Below are 18,504 nucleotides of genomic sequence, written 5' to 3'. Positions count from 1 at the left end.
TCTGACACATTGGTGCGGTTGGCTTCCGGGTTAAGTGGGCATTGTGTCAAGAAGCAGTGCGGCCTTCGCCTCTCCCGAGTCTGTACGGGAGTTGCAGTGATGAGACAAGACTGTAACTACCAATTGGATACCACGAAATTAGGGAGAAAAAGGGGTAAAAAAAATATATTCTAAATGTAAAAATAAATAAATATGGAATAAACAATGGTGGATGCCAATTACTTTTGTCAGTTTCAAATTATTTCAGAGAAAATAGTGCATTCTTCGTTTTTTGTGGAGGGGTACCAACAATTTTGAGCACTTATGTATATAAATATGTCATAATCGCACAACTAAACATTAAATTTGCACCCCCACCCAACACACACAGACATACATCCCCAGTCAATAGTATATCAGAAATACTTACTTTTCATTGTCACCCCAAAATCCAAAAGCTGTAAATAAACTGTCAGCAGCCTCAATCGTTCGTCCCCCTAAATGAGTTCACAAACCCAAACGTTCTCTTTTATAGAATCTGTACGATGACACGTCACCTGAGTCACCCTCTCCATTCATAGAAGAATGCCCCCGCAATTCTCCTCTCTCCCTCCTCCCTTCCAAAACACAGCTATTCACTTTCTTTTCTTTCTTTTCCATTATACCGGTTGGGTTCTTTATACTGGTTGGGTCTTTTTTACTGGTTGGGTTCTTTATACCTATTGGATTCTTTATACTGGTTGGCTTCTTCGTACTGGATGGGTTATTTATACTGGTTGGGTTCATTAGTTGGGTTCTGGTTGGGTTCTTTAAACCAGTTGGATTCTTTATACTGGTTGGGTTCATTAGTTGGGTTCTGTTTGGGTTCTTTACACTGGTTGGGTTCTTTATACAGTTTTGGTTCTTTATACTGGTTGGGTTCATTAGTTGGGTTCTGTTTGGGTTCTTTACACTGGTTGGGTTCTTTATACAGTTTTGGTTCTTTATGCTGGTTGGTTTCATTAGTTGGGTTCTGGTTGGGTTCTTTATACCAGTTGTATTCTTTATACCGGTTGGGTTCTTTATACTGGTTGGGTTCATTAGTTGGGTTCTGGTTGGGTTCTTTATACCAGTTGGATTCTTTATACTGGTTGGGTTCTTTCTACTGGTTAGGGTCTTTATATTGGTTCGGGTCTTTATACTGGTTGGGTTCTTAAAACTGGTTAGGTTTTACTGGTTGGGTTCTCCTATCAGGCTGTTCTATGGAATAATCTTGGCTTTGAATTAGTGACGCAATCACACACTCTGGAAAAAAATTGTCCCACTCCTTAACTCTGATATGATATGAGTTGCAATGAGGCTCAACTAAAAGAGATGATTCAAAACGACCATTTATCAGACATGTTTGATACTGTATTTGAAACGGTTGCTAAGTGGTGATTCATTTTTATCTGAATTTTAAATCGTTCTCCTCCCTTAGTAAAATAATCCCCAAAAATGTCCCCACACTGCACCCCACACAACCCCCCTGGCCCTCTCTGTAGCTAGCAAGTACTGTCAGATCTCTCTGCTAGCATTCTGCCTGTTGTTGTTTCATGGATGGACATGAACGCAAAGAGACTCACACAGAGCAGACAAAGGAGATGAGTGCTCTATGATGTCATCAAAGATCCGCCACTTCCCTCCTGGTGGGAAATCAGGGGGCCCCGAGGGGGGGGGGGGGGGGGGGGGGGCAGGGAGGGGGGAGGGTCAAAAAGTGATGTCAGATAACGCCCTGCTTCTTTTGCCATTTCCCCCCCGACCGGCCACCCACTCCTCTACTTTCTTTCCTGTTCATTGATGGAGGCAATGGAATGTGTGGAATTTCAAGAGAGAAAACACGTTAGAATGGCATTAAGAGATTTATTCGACTGATTACCACACAACCCACAACCCCCTGCATGGTTTAACATCATCTACAGCGAAGACGACAGCAATACACTGATGATGCTGAACCTCAAACCAAAATCCTTCAAGAACAATTTAGTACTATTTTAGGAAATACAACTATCAGTGCATAAAGCATTGCATTAATTCAGATATACAGCCTTACACATTGAGATGTAAATACATAGCTCACAGGGGCAACACAGAGGCATTATGCCCATTGAGTTTATCCATTTGTACACTGAAAATACAGAAGCTATGGTTCATCTTACGCATGAATCCAAAGATATGCAATTTGGCTATCAATGCTCCCTTTTTTTTTTAAATCAGGTGCATGACGCCTCTGGATCATGTTGAACTCTTTCAGGCGAAATACACTAGCAGAGGTGATGACATTCAGAAAACACCAGGTTAAAATATATAATATCATGTCTTTTGTGCCGAAAAAATATACAGTATGATCCGAAGCAAAAGATACAAGATTATCATTTTCCATGCAAAAGCTCAACTGAAAAGGTTAAATCTGGAGCTGTTTTGCCATGTGGTTTCAGGGCGCAGCTCTTTCACTTCCTCTGCCAATTCCATTGGGGTTTTCATGAGAGTTAGATTTACCTGGGACAGCCCTGGTCATCTGTCAGAGGAAAACATTGTGTATGGACACACACACGAACACATTTATGATTTTTAACTGTACCTTATTCAAATGAATCCTCATACATAACAGTTAGTTTAAATACCTAAAAACTTTGTATTTTGTTGATTTGAATTTATATTTGAGTTTTTTCTTCATAGTCACCTGGAGTTCGTCATAGTCAGAGCTGGTGCTGGCGATCCTTAGGTTGGTGTATGTGTTGTCTGCTTTCCCTGAGAGGGAGAGCTCGATCTGCTAAAATATTGAGGATAAATAATTTCATGTAAACAGAGGAGTTATATTACCCAACAGAGGTAGCAATACTATATAACATTTAATACAAAATAGGAGTATTAGAGTTACATGTTTTATACAAAACCCCAGTAAACGTTGTCAAAGGCGCAACATGTATAATAGTCATACTGAGAATTGTTAAAGTTTTGACGTGGAATTTAACACATCAAACTCTTGAGTATCAAACTGCGTCATCTACTGCCAATGTCTTAAAATTGCTCAGTGGGTGAGGTTGGTTAAACAGAATGTTATGAAATGAAAATGTTCCTCTTACTTTCAGTCTTCTGGAGAGACTTATGAGGGAAGGAAAAGGGGGGGGGGACTTGGGTTAGAACAAAGAGGATTGGAACAGTCCTTCAAGAAATCTATTATATAAATCTATTCCTAAACTCGATGGGCATGACTACGTAAACAATGATACCTTTTATATTTATACACCTCCACGGTGATGGTCAGAACATAAAGCAACACCATCACTCCACAGATGATGTAGGGGGCCATCTTGAAAAATTGGTCGCCTGAAAACAATTGGAATAGAACATGTTTTTTTTTAAGTGAATTTGTGGTCCATTTGTCTTGAGTGTTACCCACAGCAGCACTTTTCAACCAATCAAATGGCACTCTATTTCGTATAGTGCACTATTAGGTCAAACGTAGTGCACTATTCATAAAGTGAACAAAATGGCTTACTTTCGAACTCCAGAGGCATGGCCTTTGACCTCTGTGATCCGTTCTGGTTGTGGGCCTCACAGAGGTAGAGCCCGCTGTCCGCTTTGCTGACCAGGAGGACTAGTGTCTGCCCATTGGCCTTCCAGGTCTCCTTCCCACTGATGTCTTTGTACCAGGTGTAGCTCTCCACCGGTGGGTTGGCATCACTCTGGCAGGTCAGGGTCACTGCCCTACCCTCAGGCACAGGCCCTGTTGGGTTGGACAGGACTACAGTGTTTTTAGGGGCATCTGGAAGACAACATCCACACAGTTAATTCAACTACCTGTGAGGCATACAAGCTCATTTTGATTTGAAATATTAAACACCAATTCCCACAGGGGGAACGTTCGTCATGTGAGCGTCAACGAGCGTACGAATGATAGAAATACAACGTGTTGAAGTGAACGAGAGAAAACAGGAAAAAATACAAATGATTAGTGTCATTTTGAAGTCTCGCTAGTGAGCTGGAAAGTTGCCATAGTATTGAGAACGTGATCTCAAACCACTATTGAGAAGATACACATACAGTGTACAGAATGAGGAAGGGAAGAATCCTTGCACAGGTATGATTAGCTAAATCACTGCCTATTATCTGCTAATTCATGTCTAACCAGTTCGTTTTTTATGCCCTGTGCTCTTTAATACTGTTTAGGACTTAACAGTTAAATCACTAAACATGTTTAAACACAGAATAAGGAGATTACACTACTGTTTACGGTTGTGGTCATAAGGTGGCGGTATGGTCATATGATTATGGTTGTTGTGGTCTCTCACACAGAACATTGAGGGTCAGGTTCCCCTGAGTCGTCTTGGTGGTGCCCCCTGGCTGCAGTGTGTAGCAGGCGGCGCATTTGACCATCAGCCCATGATGCCGGAGGGAGGCGGTAAATGTCAGGATGGAGGTCATGGTCATGAGCCCATCTATACCCTCCTGTAGCCGGCTCTCAACACTTCCACCCAGCCTAGAGGTCCAGGTCAGGGAGGGCGGCAATGTAGGGCAGGGGGCGGGGGCAGAGCAGCTCAGTCTAGCCCACTCCCCCTCCATGATGTTGCCCATAGAGATCAGTTGGGGTCTGGGTGGGGTGTCTGGGTGGATGACGATATGTGGGAGAAAGGGTGATATTGAATCAATAACATGACAGAAAGTGGCCTGAGTATAGCTCAATGGCATGCCGTGGTGGGGCAACCAGGTTGAAACTAACTTTGCTAACAATATCACTTTTCATGTTGAGTATTTGATTCTAGGGGCTCGATTCAATCAGATCCGCTTTAGCCGACATCCGCAAACGGTTGTTTTGGTGATTTCTGAGGTGGAATAGTTCAAATCCACAAATGGTTCCTTACATTACCTTATCACGGACACTGAATTGGACCACCCGATTTTACAATTCGACAAATCCCATGCAGACACATTAGAAGTAGGCAGTTCTGAAAATGTTGCCTCATTGATGACTCCTTACATAAATAAGGAGAACGTAGCCAGGTGGCTTTTGTTGGCTATAGCCCTTTTAGTTTAATGATATTACTTGAGAGTAATACTTTCTATCATCGATAGAGCCTACACTTTCTATCACTGTTTTGAACTTCTAAAGTGGTAGGGATAATAAGGAAGGAAGTGGTTTGTGACACACAAGAGCAGCCACTCACCAATTTGTCAGCTCTTTCCGCAGTCACATATCCAACACCACCAAAACATCCATTATGCGGATGTCGGCCATCATGCGTTAACGCTCCATCTGACTGGATCGAGCCCTATATTTGCTGTTAGTATTTATAAGAGTTCAATCTAGTCATTCTGTTAGAATGTTTAGCCCTAAGGGTATACTTAAATTGGAAATCATATACAGTGCATTCGGAAAGTATTCAGACCCCTTGACTTCCCCACATTTTGTTATGTTACAGCCTTATTCTAAAATTGATTAAATTGTTTTTCCCCTCATCAATCTACACACAATACCCAATAATGACAAAGAAAAAACATGTTTTTTTTAGAAATGCTAGTAAATTTATTACAAATAAAAAAACTTAAATATCACATTTACATAAGTATTCAAACCCTTTACTCAGATCTTCGTTGAAGCACCTTTGGCAGAGATTACACCCTCGAGTCTTCGAGTATGACGCTACAAGCTTGGCACGCCAGTATTTGGGGAATTTATCCTATTCTTCTCTGCAGATCCTCTCAAGCTCTGTCAGGTTGGATGGGGAACGTTGCTGCACAGCTATTTTCAGCTTTCTCCAGGGATGTTATATCGGGTTCAAGTCTGGGCTCTGGCTGGGCCTCTCAAGGACATTCAGAGACTCACCCCAAAGCCACTCCTGCGTTGTCTTGGCTGTGTGCTTAGGGTCATTGTCCTGCTGGAAGGTGAACCTTCGCCCCCAGTCTGAGTTCCTGCGCGCTCTGGAGCAGGTTTTCATCAAGGATCTCTCTGTACTTTCCCTTGATCCTGACTAGTCTCCCAGTCCCTGTCGCTGAAAAACATCCCCACAGCATGATGCTGCCACCACCATGCTTCACAGGAGGGATGGTGCCAGGTTTCCTCCAGACGTGACACTTGGCATTCAGGCCAAAGAGTTCAATCTTGGTTTCACCAGACCAGAGAATATTGTTTCTCATGGTCTGAGAGTCTTTAGGTGCCTCTTGGCAAACTCCAAGCGGGCTGTCATGTGTCTTTTACCTAGGAGTGGCTTTCGTCTTTCCTGATTGGTGGATTGGTGGAGCACTGCAGAGATTGTTGTCCTTCTGGACAGTTCTCCCATCTCTATAGAGGAACTCTGGAGCTCTGTCAGAGTGACCATCGGGTTCTTGGTCACCTCCCTGACCAAGGAAGTATCACGTTTCAGGTATGACCCAGATGCAGACAGTGTCAAAGAAACAAAAGTTTATTTCTAAATAGAGGGACAGGCAAACGACAGGTCAAAGGCAAGCAAGGGTCAGTAATCCAGAGAAGATGCAAAGGGTCCAGAACGGCAGGCAGTCTCAGGGTCAGGGCAGGCAGGGGTCAATAATCCAGTGAGGTGGGGCAAGGCATAGAACGGCAGGCAGGCTCAGGGTCATGGCAGGCAGAAGGGTCAAAACCAGGAAGACTAAGACACAGGTGCAAGAAACAGACAGGAACAGGCGAACAAACGCTGGTATGTTTCACAAACAAAACGAACCGGCAACACACAAACAGAGAACACAGGTATAAATACACAGGGGATAATGGGGAAGATGGGCGACACCTGGAGGGGGTGGAGACAAGCACAAAGACAGGTGAAACAGATCAGGGTGTGACAGGAAGAGTCTTGGTGGTTTCAAACTTCTTCCATTTAAGAATGATGTAGGCCACTGTGTTCTTGGGGACCTTTAATGCTCCAGAAATGTTTTGGTACGCTTCCCCAGATCTTTGCCTCGACACAATCCTGTCTCTGAGCTCTACGGACAATTAATTCGACCTCAAGGCTTGGTTTTTGCTCTGACATGCACTGTCAACTGTGGGACCTTATATAGACAGGTGTGTGCTTTTCAAAATAATTTACAATCAATAGATTTTACCACAGGTGGACTCCAATTAAGTTGTAGAAACATCTCAAGGATGGCCAATGGAAACAGGATGAACCTGAGCTCAAATTCGAGTCTCATAGCAAACAATCTGAATACTTGTATAAATACGGAATTTCTAAAAATCCTGTTTTTGCTTTGTCATTATGGGGTATTGTATGTAGATTGATGAGGGAAAAAATATATATAATCAATTTTAGAATAAGGCTGTAATGTGACAAAATGTGGCAAAAGTGAAGGGGTCTGAATACTTTCCTAAGGCATTATATTTCTTAGGAAAGGTAAAATTCAGTACCTGTATGATTGATATTTACACCTGGTAGAAAGTTATACTTGAGGTGATTTGTTCCAGCACATTCCAGCCTAAAGATATATGTGTCATCATATCCTGCAGAGAAACTGTTGAAAATAGTGGTGCAGTTCTTGTTCAACAGAGTTCCTAACATCACTCCCTTGATGATGTTCTTGGCATCCGTTTGGGCTGAGTGGAAAACAATATTTCCCCATTCTGAATGTTTCTTCCAAAGCCCATGGGGTGTGCAGTTGTTCAAGGTAGCATCAAACTCTGCAGGGATCTGGAATCTACATGGGACCATTAGGCAGGATCCACCAACAGCCACAATGCTTTGGGGCGTCCACAGACTCCACTGTTGGCAGAGAGCACCTGGAGAACACCGCACCATCAACAAACACTGAACAGCAAAACCTGGACTCAGGGATAGACATAACATAGTAAACATAAAATCTGTCTGCCTTCATTTAGTATGATATGTTACGAATTATAATTCGTAAATGATATATCACGCATTTCAATTGGTATAATATGTTACGAATTCCACTTTTCTGTGCAAATGTGGGGTTAAGGTTAAAATTACGGTTAAAGTTAGGGTTAGGTGTTAGTTTTAGGAGAAGGTTGATCTAACAGGCTAAGTACTACTGTGAGTTGTTGCAAAGTTTCTATTTTGTTAAAATGCTAAAGATGTCCGTGATTTGATTTTTAAAAAATTGACCTTTGGGTTGCTAGACGGTCACGTCTACCCATCCTCCCCGACCAACCTCCCTCTTTCCTTTCGTTTTTTGAAGTTAATAACCTTCTGTCTTACAGTGCCTTGCGAAAGTATTCGGCCCCCTTGAACTTTGCGACCTTTTGCCACATTTCAGGCTTCAAACATAAAGATATAAAACTGTATTTTTTTGTGAATAATCAACAACAAGTGGGACACAATCATGAAGTGGAACGACATTTATTGGATATTTCAAACTTTTTTAACAAATCAATAACTGAAAAATTGGGCGTGCAAAATTATTCAGCCCCTTTACTTTCAGTGCAGCAAACTCTCTCCAGAAGTTCAGTGAGGATCTCTGAATGATCCAATGTTGACCTAAATGACTAATGATGATAAATACAATCCACCTGTGTGTAATCAAGTCTCCGTATAAATGCACCTGCACTGTGATAGTCTCAGAGGTCCGTTAAAAGCGCAGAGAGCATCATGAAGAACAAGGAACACACCAGGCATGTCCGAGATACTGTTGTGAAGAAGTTTAAAGCCGGATTTGGATACAAAAAGATTTCCCAAGCTTTAAACATCCCAAGGAGCACTGTGCAAGCGATAATATTGAAATGGAAGGAGTATCAGACCACTGCAAATCTACCAAGACCTGGCCGTCCCTCTAAACTTTCAGCTCATACAAGGAGAAGACTGATCAGAGATGCAGCCAAGAGGCCCATGATCACTCTGGATGAACTGCAGAGATCTACAGCTGAGGTGGGAGACTCTGTCCATAGGACAACAATCAGTCGTATATTGCACAAATCTGGCCTTTATGGAAGAGTGGCAAGAAGAAAGCCATTTCTTAAAGATATCCATAAAAAGTGTCGTTTAAAGTCACCACACAAGCCACCTGGGAGACACACCAAACATGTGGAAGAAGGTGCTCTGGTCAGATGAAACCAAAATTGAACTTTTTGGCAACAATGCAAAACGTTATGTTTGGCGTAAAAGCAACACAGCTCATCACCCTGAACACACCATCCCCACTGTCAAACATGGTGGTGGCAGCATCATGGTTTGGGCCTGCTTTTCTTCAGCAGGGACAGGGAAGATGGTTAAAATTGATGGGAAGATGGATGGAGACAAATACAGGACCATTCTGGAAGAAAACCTGATGGAGTCTGCAAAAGACCTGAGACTGGGACGGAGATTTGTCTTCCAACAAGACAATGATCCAAAACATAAAGCAAAATCTACAATGGAATGGTTCAAAAATAAACATATCCAGGTGTTAGAATGGCCAAGTCAAAGTCCAGACCTGAATCCAATCGAGAATCTGTGGAAAGAACTGAAAACTGCTGTTCACAAATGCTCTCCATCCAACCTCACTGAGCTCGAGCTGTTTTGCAAGGAGGAATGGGAAAACATTTCAGTCTCTCGATGTACAAAACTGATAGAGACATACCCCAAGATGTAATCGCAGCAAAAGGTGGCGCTACAAAGTATTAACTTAAAGGGGCTGAATAATTTTGCACGCCCAATTTTTAAGTTTTTGATTTGTTAAAAAAGTTTGAAATATCCAATAAATGTCGTTCCACTTCATGATTGTGTCCCACTTGTTGTTGATTCTTCACAAAAAATACAGTTTTATATCTTTATGTTTGAAGCCTGAAATGTGGCAAAAGGTCGCAAAGTTCAAGGGGGCCGAATACTTTCGCAAGGCACTGTATGTAACCATACCAAAGGTAACATATCATACTAATTTGAGTGTCACAGACGTACTTTTATTATATTACGTCTAGTCTATGAGGCCAGGCTGAACAGCAAAACAAATGTCTCTGCACACACACACACAAACACAAAGATTTATCAATCTCGCACACATTTGTTAAAACGTACAAGCACACATTGCAGAGTTGTTATCAGTAAAATGTCAGTAAAATTGTGAGTAAGTCTAAGTGTGTACAAGTTAAGAAGTACAATACGCACAATTAGGGAGAAACTGACCTTTCAACAGAAAAATGGTGAACGCAATTAACCACAGACCCATCTCTGATGTTGTTGAGATTGCCTTCCACAGTAACAATACACTACAAATAAACAGAGTCAGAAAAAGACTGTGTTTATTGTGTAATACTCTAAACGTGTATTTCAGATTCATTTATGAAAAAGCCTTACCTGTGACTGAGTAATGGAGATCATGGATATTGAGATCACAGATATATCCAAAATGGCACAGGGTGTTCAATCAAAGCAGGAAGTTGTCTTTTCTTTTATATGCATTGGGAAATAAAGGGAAATCCAAACCCTGTTTGCTTAATGCTGAACCAATGACAAACATCAGAATAAAGAGGATGTTTGCTACAGCTGATGGAACATTAGAACATTTACAATTGGTTGCAACATTCTGTGACAGGACGTCTCTGACTTCTCTATTGTAATAAGGCACAAGGTGATGACTTGACACAGTCTGCCACCAGAGTGCAACATCCCCATGTAGGAGCCACCAAAACTATCAGGGGCCTGAGGCATCCTGCAGATAGCTTTTATAAAACTCTGTATACAGTCGTGCAGTACATGCATCATTAAGACAGCTATTGGTATATTTGGAAAGTGATATACTCTAATCCTAAAGTCATAATTTATTACTAATTACTATTGATTTTGGGCGCATTTGCCTCATTCTGGGTGTCTGTTGGCTGAACATAGAGAATACAGGCAGGAAGTGGACATTCTAGGACTCCAGTTGAAGAGGGAAGAGCATCTAACAACCCGAGTAAGGCATGGGCAGTAGTACACACCCCCTTACACACCCCCTATCTGTGTGAACGGAGAGAGTGGATGGGAGCGAGAGAGCTGGAACGTGAGAAAGAGAGAGCGAGAGACAGGAAGTTCACACATCTGATTACTTTTCTCTGGCCACATCACCCAAGTGACACAATGACTTATGGCTGGAGTTTCATCACCTAGATACACAGACACAGACAGCTACTACTGAAGCATCTCAACTCATAGGTAAGCATTATCAGTATGAATAACAACAACCGTATACAGCATTTTTTGGCTTTACTTTTCATTTAGTTTCTTAAATCACTTTATTTGGATATTTTAAAATACAAGAGAGAATATTCTCTAGATGTTCTGACTATCTACACTGGCCACCCAAACTGTACAGGTACGTAGTTGTAGCATGCTATAGCCTATTCTGGACAAATGATGAGATTCTGTGGATAGTTAGCTGAATATATACAGATCATCCGTCAGGGACTATATGAAGAAGATATGTTACCCTTAATCTGTGTCCATTGCTTTCCATTGCAATATCACCACTTGCCAGCTCAAATTGAGTTGCCAACAAAACGGATAATAATTAGCCGCTGATATACATTACTACCGTAGATTAAAATATTGAGTAAAATCTAGGCTAGATGTGGACGTTTTTTTTTCCCAGCATTCATTGAAACTTAATTTAGCCAGCATTCAGTAAGTCGTTGAAAACAAAGTCTCTTCTACGTTTAAGAGCAGGGGCGAACAGCATTTAATCACGTAGGCAAGCATAAATATTGCAGTAACACAAACAGTGCCATAAAATAGGAGGCGTAACAAAACAATGTAATCTTCATCGTGTATACAATGAAGTCCAGAACAATCCGTCCACTGTGCTAGTGGACGCCAGTACACACAGTATGTCAGTCACATCTAACGATAAGACATCATTCTTTATCTTGACAATAAAGAAATGAAGCAGAAAGGATTTTGACTTTGTAAGGTGTATTTACATGAATGAAATACATCCTCAAACTGATAAAGAACAACCAATGAATGTAGCCTGTCAATATTGATTTTGACCTGGTGCAGAGAGACAGCTTTATGACAACACAAGAATTTAGGGCGATTCAAATCATATTAGCGTCATATCAAAGAAGCCTCTGCTCATGAAGCAACACAAAACCGTACGAGAAGTGGATTGAGTCCTTGGCTCATGGCACAATAACGCATTCCTAATTGTCTTGCTCCTAGGTAAACCCCATCCCTTATATAGACTGGAAGCGTATTGGTTGCCAGACAACAGGACTATGTTTTGTTTTACTGTCTGCTCACTCATGGGAATATATATACAGTGCATTCGGAAAATATTCAGACCCCTTGGGTTTTTCAATATTTTGTTACATTACAGCCTTATTCTAAAATGGATTAAATAGTTTTTATTTATCATCAATCTACACAAAATATCTGATAATGACAAGGCAAAAAAACATTTTTTAAATACATTTTTGCAAATTTATTCAATACAAAAAATTGGCTGGTGACCAAGAACCCAATGGGCACTCTGACATAGGTCCAGAGTTCCTCTGTGGAAATGGGAGAACTTTCCAGAAGGACAACCATCTCTGCAGCACTACACCAATCAGGCCTTTATGGTAGAGTGGCCAGACGGAAGCCACTCCTCTGTAAAAGGCACATGGCAGCAGCTCGCTTTGTCCTTTTAAAAAGGGTGCCTAAAGGACTCTCAGACCACCAAGAGTGAACTCTTTGGCCTGAATGCCAAGCGTCACATCTGGAGGAAACCAGGCACCGCTCATCACCTGGCCAATACTATCCCTACGGTGAAGATTGGTGGTGACAGCATCATACTGTTGGGATTTTTTTCAGAGGTAAAACAAATTAATCAATTTTAGAATAAGGCTGTAACCTCTTCTGCAGATGTACTATCTCACCACCAGGGGGTGGTGCAGCACCCCTAGTTCTCACAGCTATGACACAGAGACTGGTCAAATGAGTCATAAGCCAAAACCATTATACGATTCCTGTCTATGCATGCCTCTGGAAAGGAAATGGAGATACTGTATGCTAAGAGGATCAGGATGGAAATCGTGTTCTTACACGTTCCTTGTTGGACTGATATTTTTCAGGGGGATTGCAGACAGTATGTCAATATCCGATGAATTGTATAGTATGTGGGCATGCACCACAGGAGGTTGGTGGCACCTTAATTGGGGCTCGTGGTAATGGCTGGAGTGGAATCGGTGGAATGCTGTCAAATACAAAGTGGAATGAGTGGAATGGTGTCAAATACATGAAACAGGTGATTGATACCATTCCATTTAGTCCATTCCAGCCATTATTATGAGCTGTCCTCCCCTCAGCAGCCTCCTGTGGTGTGCACTTTGGGGGAAAAAAATGTAAAAGGTTAAAACTGTGGGTAGTTCACAGTCCCAGACCCCCGCCACATACTCACAAAAATACCCACACACATTCCCAGTCACACACACAGAATGACTCAGACATAGAAATAGATTGTCCTGAATAGACTACATCATGCCTGGTACACAACATCCCATCTGAAGATTCAGAATACTTCCTAAATAGCAAAATATATTTAATTGTAATCTTAAAGTCAAGAATTTATAGAGTTTTGTTCATTTGTGAGTATGAGTCCTCTTCCTGATATTATTAAAACCTCTTAAGGATCCGCCCCTTTTTTAAAGTTTTCGTCTAAAATGACATACCCAAATCTAGCTCAGGCACTGAAGCAAGGATATGCATATTCTTGGTACCATTTCAAAGGAAACACTTTGAATATTGTGGAAATGTGAATATAACACAATATAACATGGAATGTAGGAGAATATAACACAATAGATCTGGTAAAAGACAATACAAAGAAAGAAAACTACAGTTATTTTGTATTTTTTTGTACCATCATCTTTGAAATGCAAGAGAAAGGCCATAGTGTATTATTCCAGCCCAAGTGCAATTTAGATTTTGGCCTCTAGATGGCAGCAGTATATGTGCAAGGAACCATTGCATTTCTGTTCAAAATGTTGTATCAAGACTGCCCAAATGTACCTAATTTGTTTATTAATAACTTTTTATGTTCAAAATTGTCCACTCTCCTCAAACAATAGCATGGTATTATTTCACTGTAATAGCTACTGTAAACTGGACAGTGCAGTTAGATTAACAAGAATTTAAGCTTTCTGACAATATCAGACATATCTATGTCCTGGGAAATTTTCTTGTTACTTACAATCTCGTGCTAATCACATTAGCCTACGTCAGCTCAACCATCTCGTGGACAGTACACCTATCCCGAAGAAGATTTTAACTGACTGGTTGCTGGCTGTGACAAAGTGTTCTACCATTAGAGGAAACAGTGTTACACTATATGACTCATCTAAAGGAAAGCCATTAAGTATACTGTAGACTAGAAGGAAGTCATGCTGTGTATTCACACCCTTGTTGCCTTTTTTTTACAGAATGACACCAAACGCCACCATTCCGTTTGCCCTCGTCACCTCAGCCGCCCGAGATGACGAAGCCAAGGTGGTGGACATCGATGCCATCATGAACAAATTAAACATTGTCCTTCTCACGCTGACCATTGTCCTGGGCACCACGGGCAACTCTGTAGTCATCTGGATGGCAGGCTTCAAGCTCAAGCCCACCATCACCAATGTGTGGCTGGTCAACCTGGCCGTGGCCGACCTCATCTTCTGCCTGAGCCGTGTGCTCTCGCTGACCAAAAAGCTCTTCTTCGACTACTGGCCGTTCGGCATCTTCTTATGCAAGTTCAACGGCTTCTTCAGGTATGCCAACATGTTCTGCAGTGTGTTCCTGCTCGCCGTCATCAGCATGGACCGGACGCTCTGCATCTGGCACCCCGTCTTTACCAAACGGCGTAGGACGATCTGCACCGCCCGCCTGGTAAGTGCCGGCGTGTGGGCTGTGGCGGCCATTTTGAGCGCCCCCCACTTCGCCTACCGCCAGGTTTACCTCAGCAAGAATAACCTGAGCAAGTGCTCTCTGGAGGACAATGAGCCAAAAGTCGATAACAGCGCTAAGCTCGCGCTCTACCTAATGCGCTTCCTATGCGGTTTCCTGCTTCCTTTCCTCATCATCCTCTGCTGCTACATCCTGGCAGGGCTAGGCATCAGACGCACCCGCCTGTTGGGCAAGTCACGTCCACTCCGGATCTTGGTATCGCTGGTCTGTGCTTTCTTCCTGTGCTGGGCGCCCTACCACTGCCTCCTACTGGCAAAGATGGTGAACAGCAACAGTACGGTGGTGACGGGGGGGCTGACAGTGGCCACAGCCTTTACCTACTTCAACAGTTGTGTGAACCCGCTGCTGTACTTCTGTATGGGGTTGGACATGAGAGGGTCGAGGTTCAGGCAGACCTTAGCGGGGGTGTACCGGAGAGCACTAGCCGATGACAGAGATGGTCGAAACACGCAGTCCAACGAGCGAACAGTGCATAATAGTTCTGGTTCTGCGTCACAACCTGCACTCAGTCTCAAGTGAATGTGGCCCACGTCTGAGAGAAGTCACATTTGGTATGAGGAGTGGTTTCAGTCCTTATTAGCTCACAGGCTAGTAAACACTGAATAGGTTTTCCCAACTTGTGTAGACACACATATTTCAGAGTTTTTATCAGTTGGGATACATATGGACACAGGGTAACTGTGAATCTACATAAATTACTCAATAAATCAGCTTCACATTTTCTAAGTGTTATGTGATGAAAATCCCAGAAAGAAAGTGGAACTGTGTCAAGGAAATATAAAATAACATATCAGGGGAAGTGGTACATCTTTTGGGGAAAGTCCTAGATGACTTCAGTCATGCTATGTTTTAATAAGTGTCATGTTTCAACAGTGGAAAAACAAGGATATTTATTCCCATTTTACCTTTCAGCTTTTCAGCTTTTGGAATCATTGTCAACTACTTGGCAGCATCCTTATGTGCCACTGGTGAATTTGTCATATTGCTGACACCTCATTCACTCTCATTGATGATACAAAGAGGGGAAAATAAAGAGTTGAGAGAAAATAGGAAGAAAGGTGAAAGGGAGTCAGAAGAAGAGGATGTGATCTGGACAACTTGACTTGAGGAAGCCTGGTGGTCGCTTGTTTCTCTTTTAGTCCCCACATTGCTCCTCCTAGACAGACGGTTTCCATCATGTCTCAGTCACATGACTGGTCTCTCCTTCAGACAAACTGTATCAGAGGTGAACACAGAGGCTTAGCTGAAGCTCTGTGGTTGCCAGTTCAGATAAAAACGTGTGGTCACGTTTCCACTTAATATGCAATGTCACACTCACAGCGGAAGAGAAATGAAAACCACAATTCAGTTCACTTTCCGACTTTTTCTCGCTCTCTCCCTCCTTCCCTCTCACTTACTCTCTCTTTCTCTCCTTCTCCTTTCTCTGATTATATTTTTCAGGACTCTTGTACTAAAATATAAAGTATGAAAGAGACAATTCAGCTGACATCTATTTATCTTTTGATAAAAATTCTCAACTGTTTTCCTGTATTGTCTGAAACTGTGTAGCTAGCGTTGTCATTCATGAAAGGCCTAAACGTCCAGGATGCAGAGAAACAGAAATCCCCCTCAGGACAATGGAGGAAAGGAACATAATTGGATGGGAACAAACAGACCAGCCAGCCGTACCCTCCTTCCTCACATCTTTTTGATGCTCTGCCCTTTATCAATGTAAAATTATTTTTTTAATCAGTGTGTAAAACAAATTGACCAATTGCCATTGTTGAGAAAGTACCATGCCAACTGATATCACATTCTTCAACCAACATGTTGACCTATAGGAAGAGGGAACTCCTACTTTATGTCTGATTCATTTGATTTGTCATGAGTCAAAAGGTCTTGAATTGAGCAACATGTGAAATAATAAAATGGGTTGAAGGCAGTGGGGGTGAAGGGTGCTGCTGGATATGTATTTAATACACAAGTTAGGTTTTTCTTTGCCTCTATTCCAGCAACACACATCCTCTATAGTTGCTTTTTCACTGGTCAACATTCACAAGGGGGCGACAGAGGTTTTCTTGGTGTCTTCTCATTTGTTGTGAAAGCAAAAGAAGAGTCTCTTGTCTTGTTGTCTTCCCTTGCTAGCAAGTTTGCTTAACACTGCAAGCTAGCTAGCCTTTTGAAATAATCAGATTTCTAATGAAATAATATTAAATGGCAAATACTTTCCGGTGTAACCTACAACATTATCCCAATTTGATTTGCTGCTTCAATGTACTGGCTCACATATCAGCTAAACATACAATGTCATAATTTTTATTCAGGGCCTCTCCTGTTTTAAGCCCCACCTGTTTAGCTAAAAAAATTAATGTTGCCTGTTTTGCATGCTATTTTGGCATTAATATTATATTTCAAAATTATTATTATTGAGTTAATAAAGCGGCATACAAACAAACATGTTCTCTTTGTTGCACTCTTGCGTAAGGCATCTCCAAAATGCAGGCGTTTCAGCCTAGCTCAGTGCTTTCTGTGGTGGAGAGGCAGCCAGTGGAAAACACTGAGCCTTAGGGGTTGGTAATCTTCTCTAGTTGCGCCGTGATTGGCTCAGTGTTCTGCCACTCATAGGGACACTATGTCACCACAAAATCTACAGGGAGAGCTAGATAGTTCAAGCCCCCTTGAGTACTGTCATAGATTTACATTATAAGTGCCCATCCCAGAAGGCTCAAGGTCATTGGCCACAGATAAAATTATGTCAAATCATGTTATATTTACCACAGCTTTGATAATCTAAGCTAGCAAGCTAGAAGAGCAGTCATCATCATGAATCACGTCGGCAAATCCTTTTCAAGCCTTGTCATATGAATAGAAATGATAGATAAAACGTATCAGTGCTCATCAGCCATTGGATATTAACATTACACAACCAGTTGGAAATCGCAAATTCAGAAATGAATGGTTTGGACAGAATCAGTGGCTGACTGCAAGTGTTGCAAAGTGATCGCTATTTTTCTTCCACTACCTTGTAATGGCTGTTGGAAGGAGAGGACATACTTTATTTGTTCATACTTTATTTGAAATGAACACTGAAATAACAAAAATAACAAAGAGAACGAACAAAAACCGAAACAGTCCTGTCAGGTGCAGAAAGACACAAAACAGAAAACAACTACCCACAAAAACCATGTGGGAACCACACCCGGGCCAACAACAAAGAAATACAAAACATAGAAAATGAACATAGAATGCCCACCCTAGTCACACCCTGGCCTAACCAAAATAGAGAATAAAAGCCTCTCTATGGCCAGGGCGTGACATACCTGCTATTCGGTGGTGAGGGTGTGTGGTCTAAGTCTGTGTTTAAGAGTCTCTTTTCCAAGCTTAACAGGATAAACATTCCCACGCAACATCATGGGCCAGAAAAGGTTGAACACATAGGCCATGCTGTTATTCCAGCATGACTTCTGCCGTAGGCAAAACAGCTGGAAACTCGATGTTTGAATGGTCATCCAACTCGGAATTCCAAGTCGAGAACTCAGGCCTCACTCTAGAGCTCCGACCTGAAGATCACTGACGTCATGATTCAACATTGTTTTTTTCAGAGTTCCCAGTTGTCTTGAAAGCACCACAAATCCAGAGCCAGATTTTGATGACAACGTTTCATTACAAAATTTGCCCACAA

General features: G+C 41.9%; 1 protein-coding gene and 1 pseudogene across 2 annotated transcripts; one reads left to right on the top strand and one right to left on the bottom strand.

Annotated features, from left to right (window-relative positions):
* Window positions 1-1,912: 1,912 nt before the first annotated feature.
* LOC110496168 lies at window positions 1,913-10,274 on the bottom strand (annotated as a pseudogene). Its single transcript, XR_005037468.1, has 9 exons — window positions 10,236-10,274; window positions 10,065-10,147; window positions 7,358-7,726; window positions 4,293-4,604; window positions 3,500-3,766; window positions 3,231-3,327; window positions 3,084-3,102; window positions 2,681-2,770; window positions 1,913-2,515 (listed from the first exon to the last, which is right to left on the bottom strand). The product of XR_005037468.1 is annotated as a sialoadhesin-like (transcript).
* A 603-nt stretch (window positions 10,275-10,877) lies between these two features.
* On the top strand, window positions 10,878-17,191 carry LOC110496167 (C3a anaphylatoxin chemotactic receptor-like). Its single transcript, XM_021571912.2, has 2 exons — window positions 10,878-11,072; window positions 14,318-17,191. Exon 2 carries the CDS (start codon window positions 14,319-14,321, stop codon window positions 15,360-15,362), a length of 1,044 nt encoding a protein of 347 aa, XP_021427587.2. The 5' UTR covers window positions 10,878-11,072; window position 14,318; the 3' UTR covers window positions 15,363-17,191.
* The last annotated feature ends 1,313 nt before the right edge of the window (window positions 17,192-18,504 follow it).

Source organism: Oncorhynchus mykiss, chromosome 18 (assembly GCF_013265735.2).
Source record: "Oncorhynchus mykiss isolate Arlee chromosome 18, USDA_OmykA_1.1, whole genome shotgun sequence".
In the NCBI taxonomy this organism is placed as follows: Eukaryota; Metazoa; Chordata; class Actinopteri; order Salmoniformes; family Salmonidae; genus Oncorhynchus; species Oncorhynchus mykiss.
Note: the sequence above shows the minus strand (reverse complement) of the source record. Positions and strands in the feature narration are given on the sequence as shown.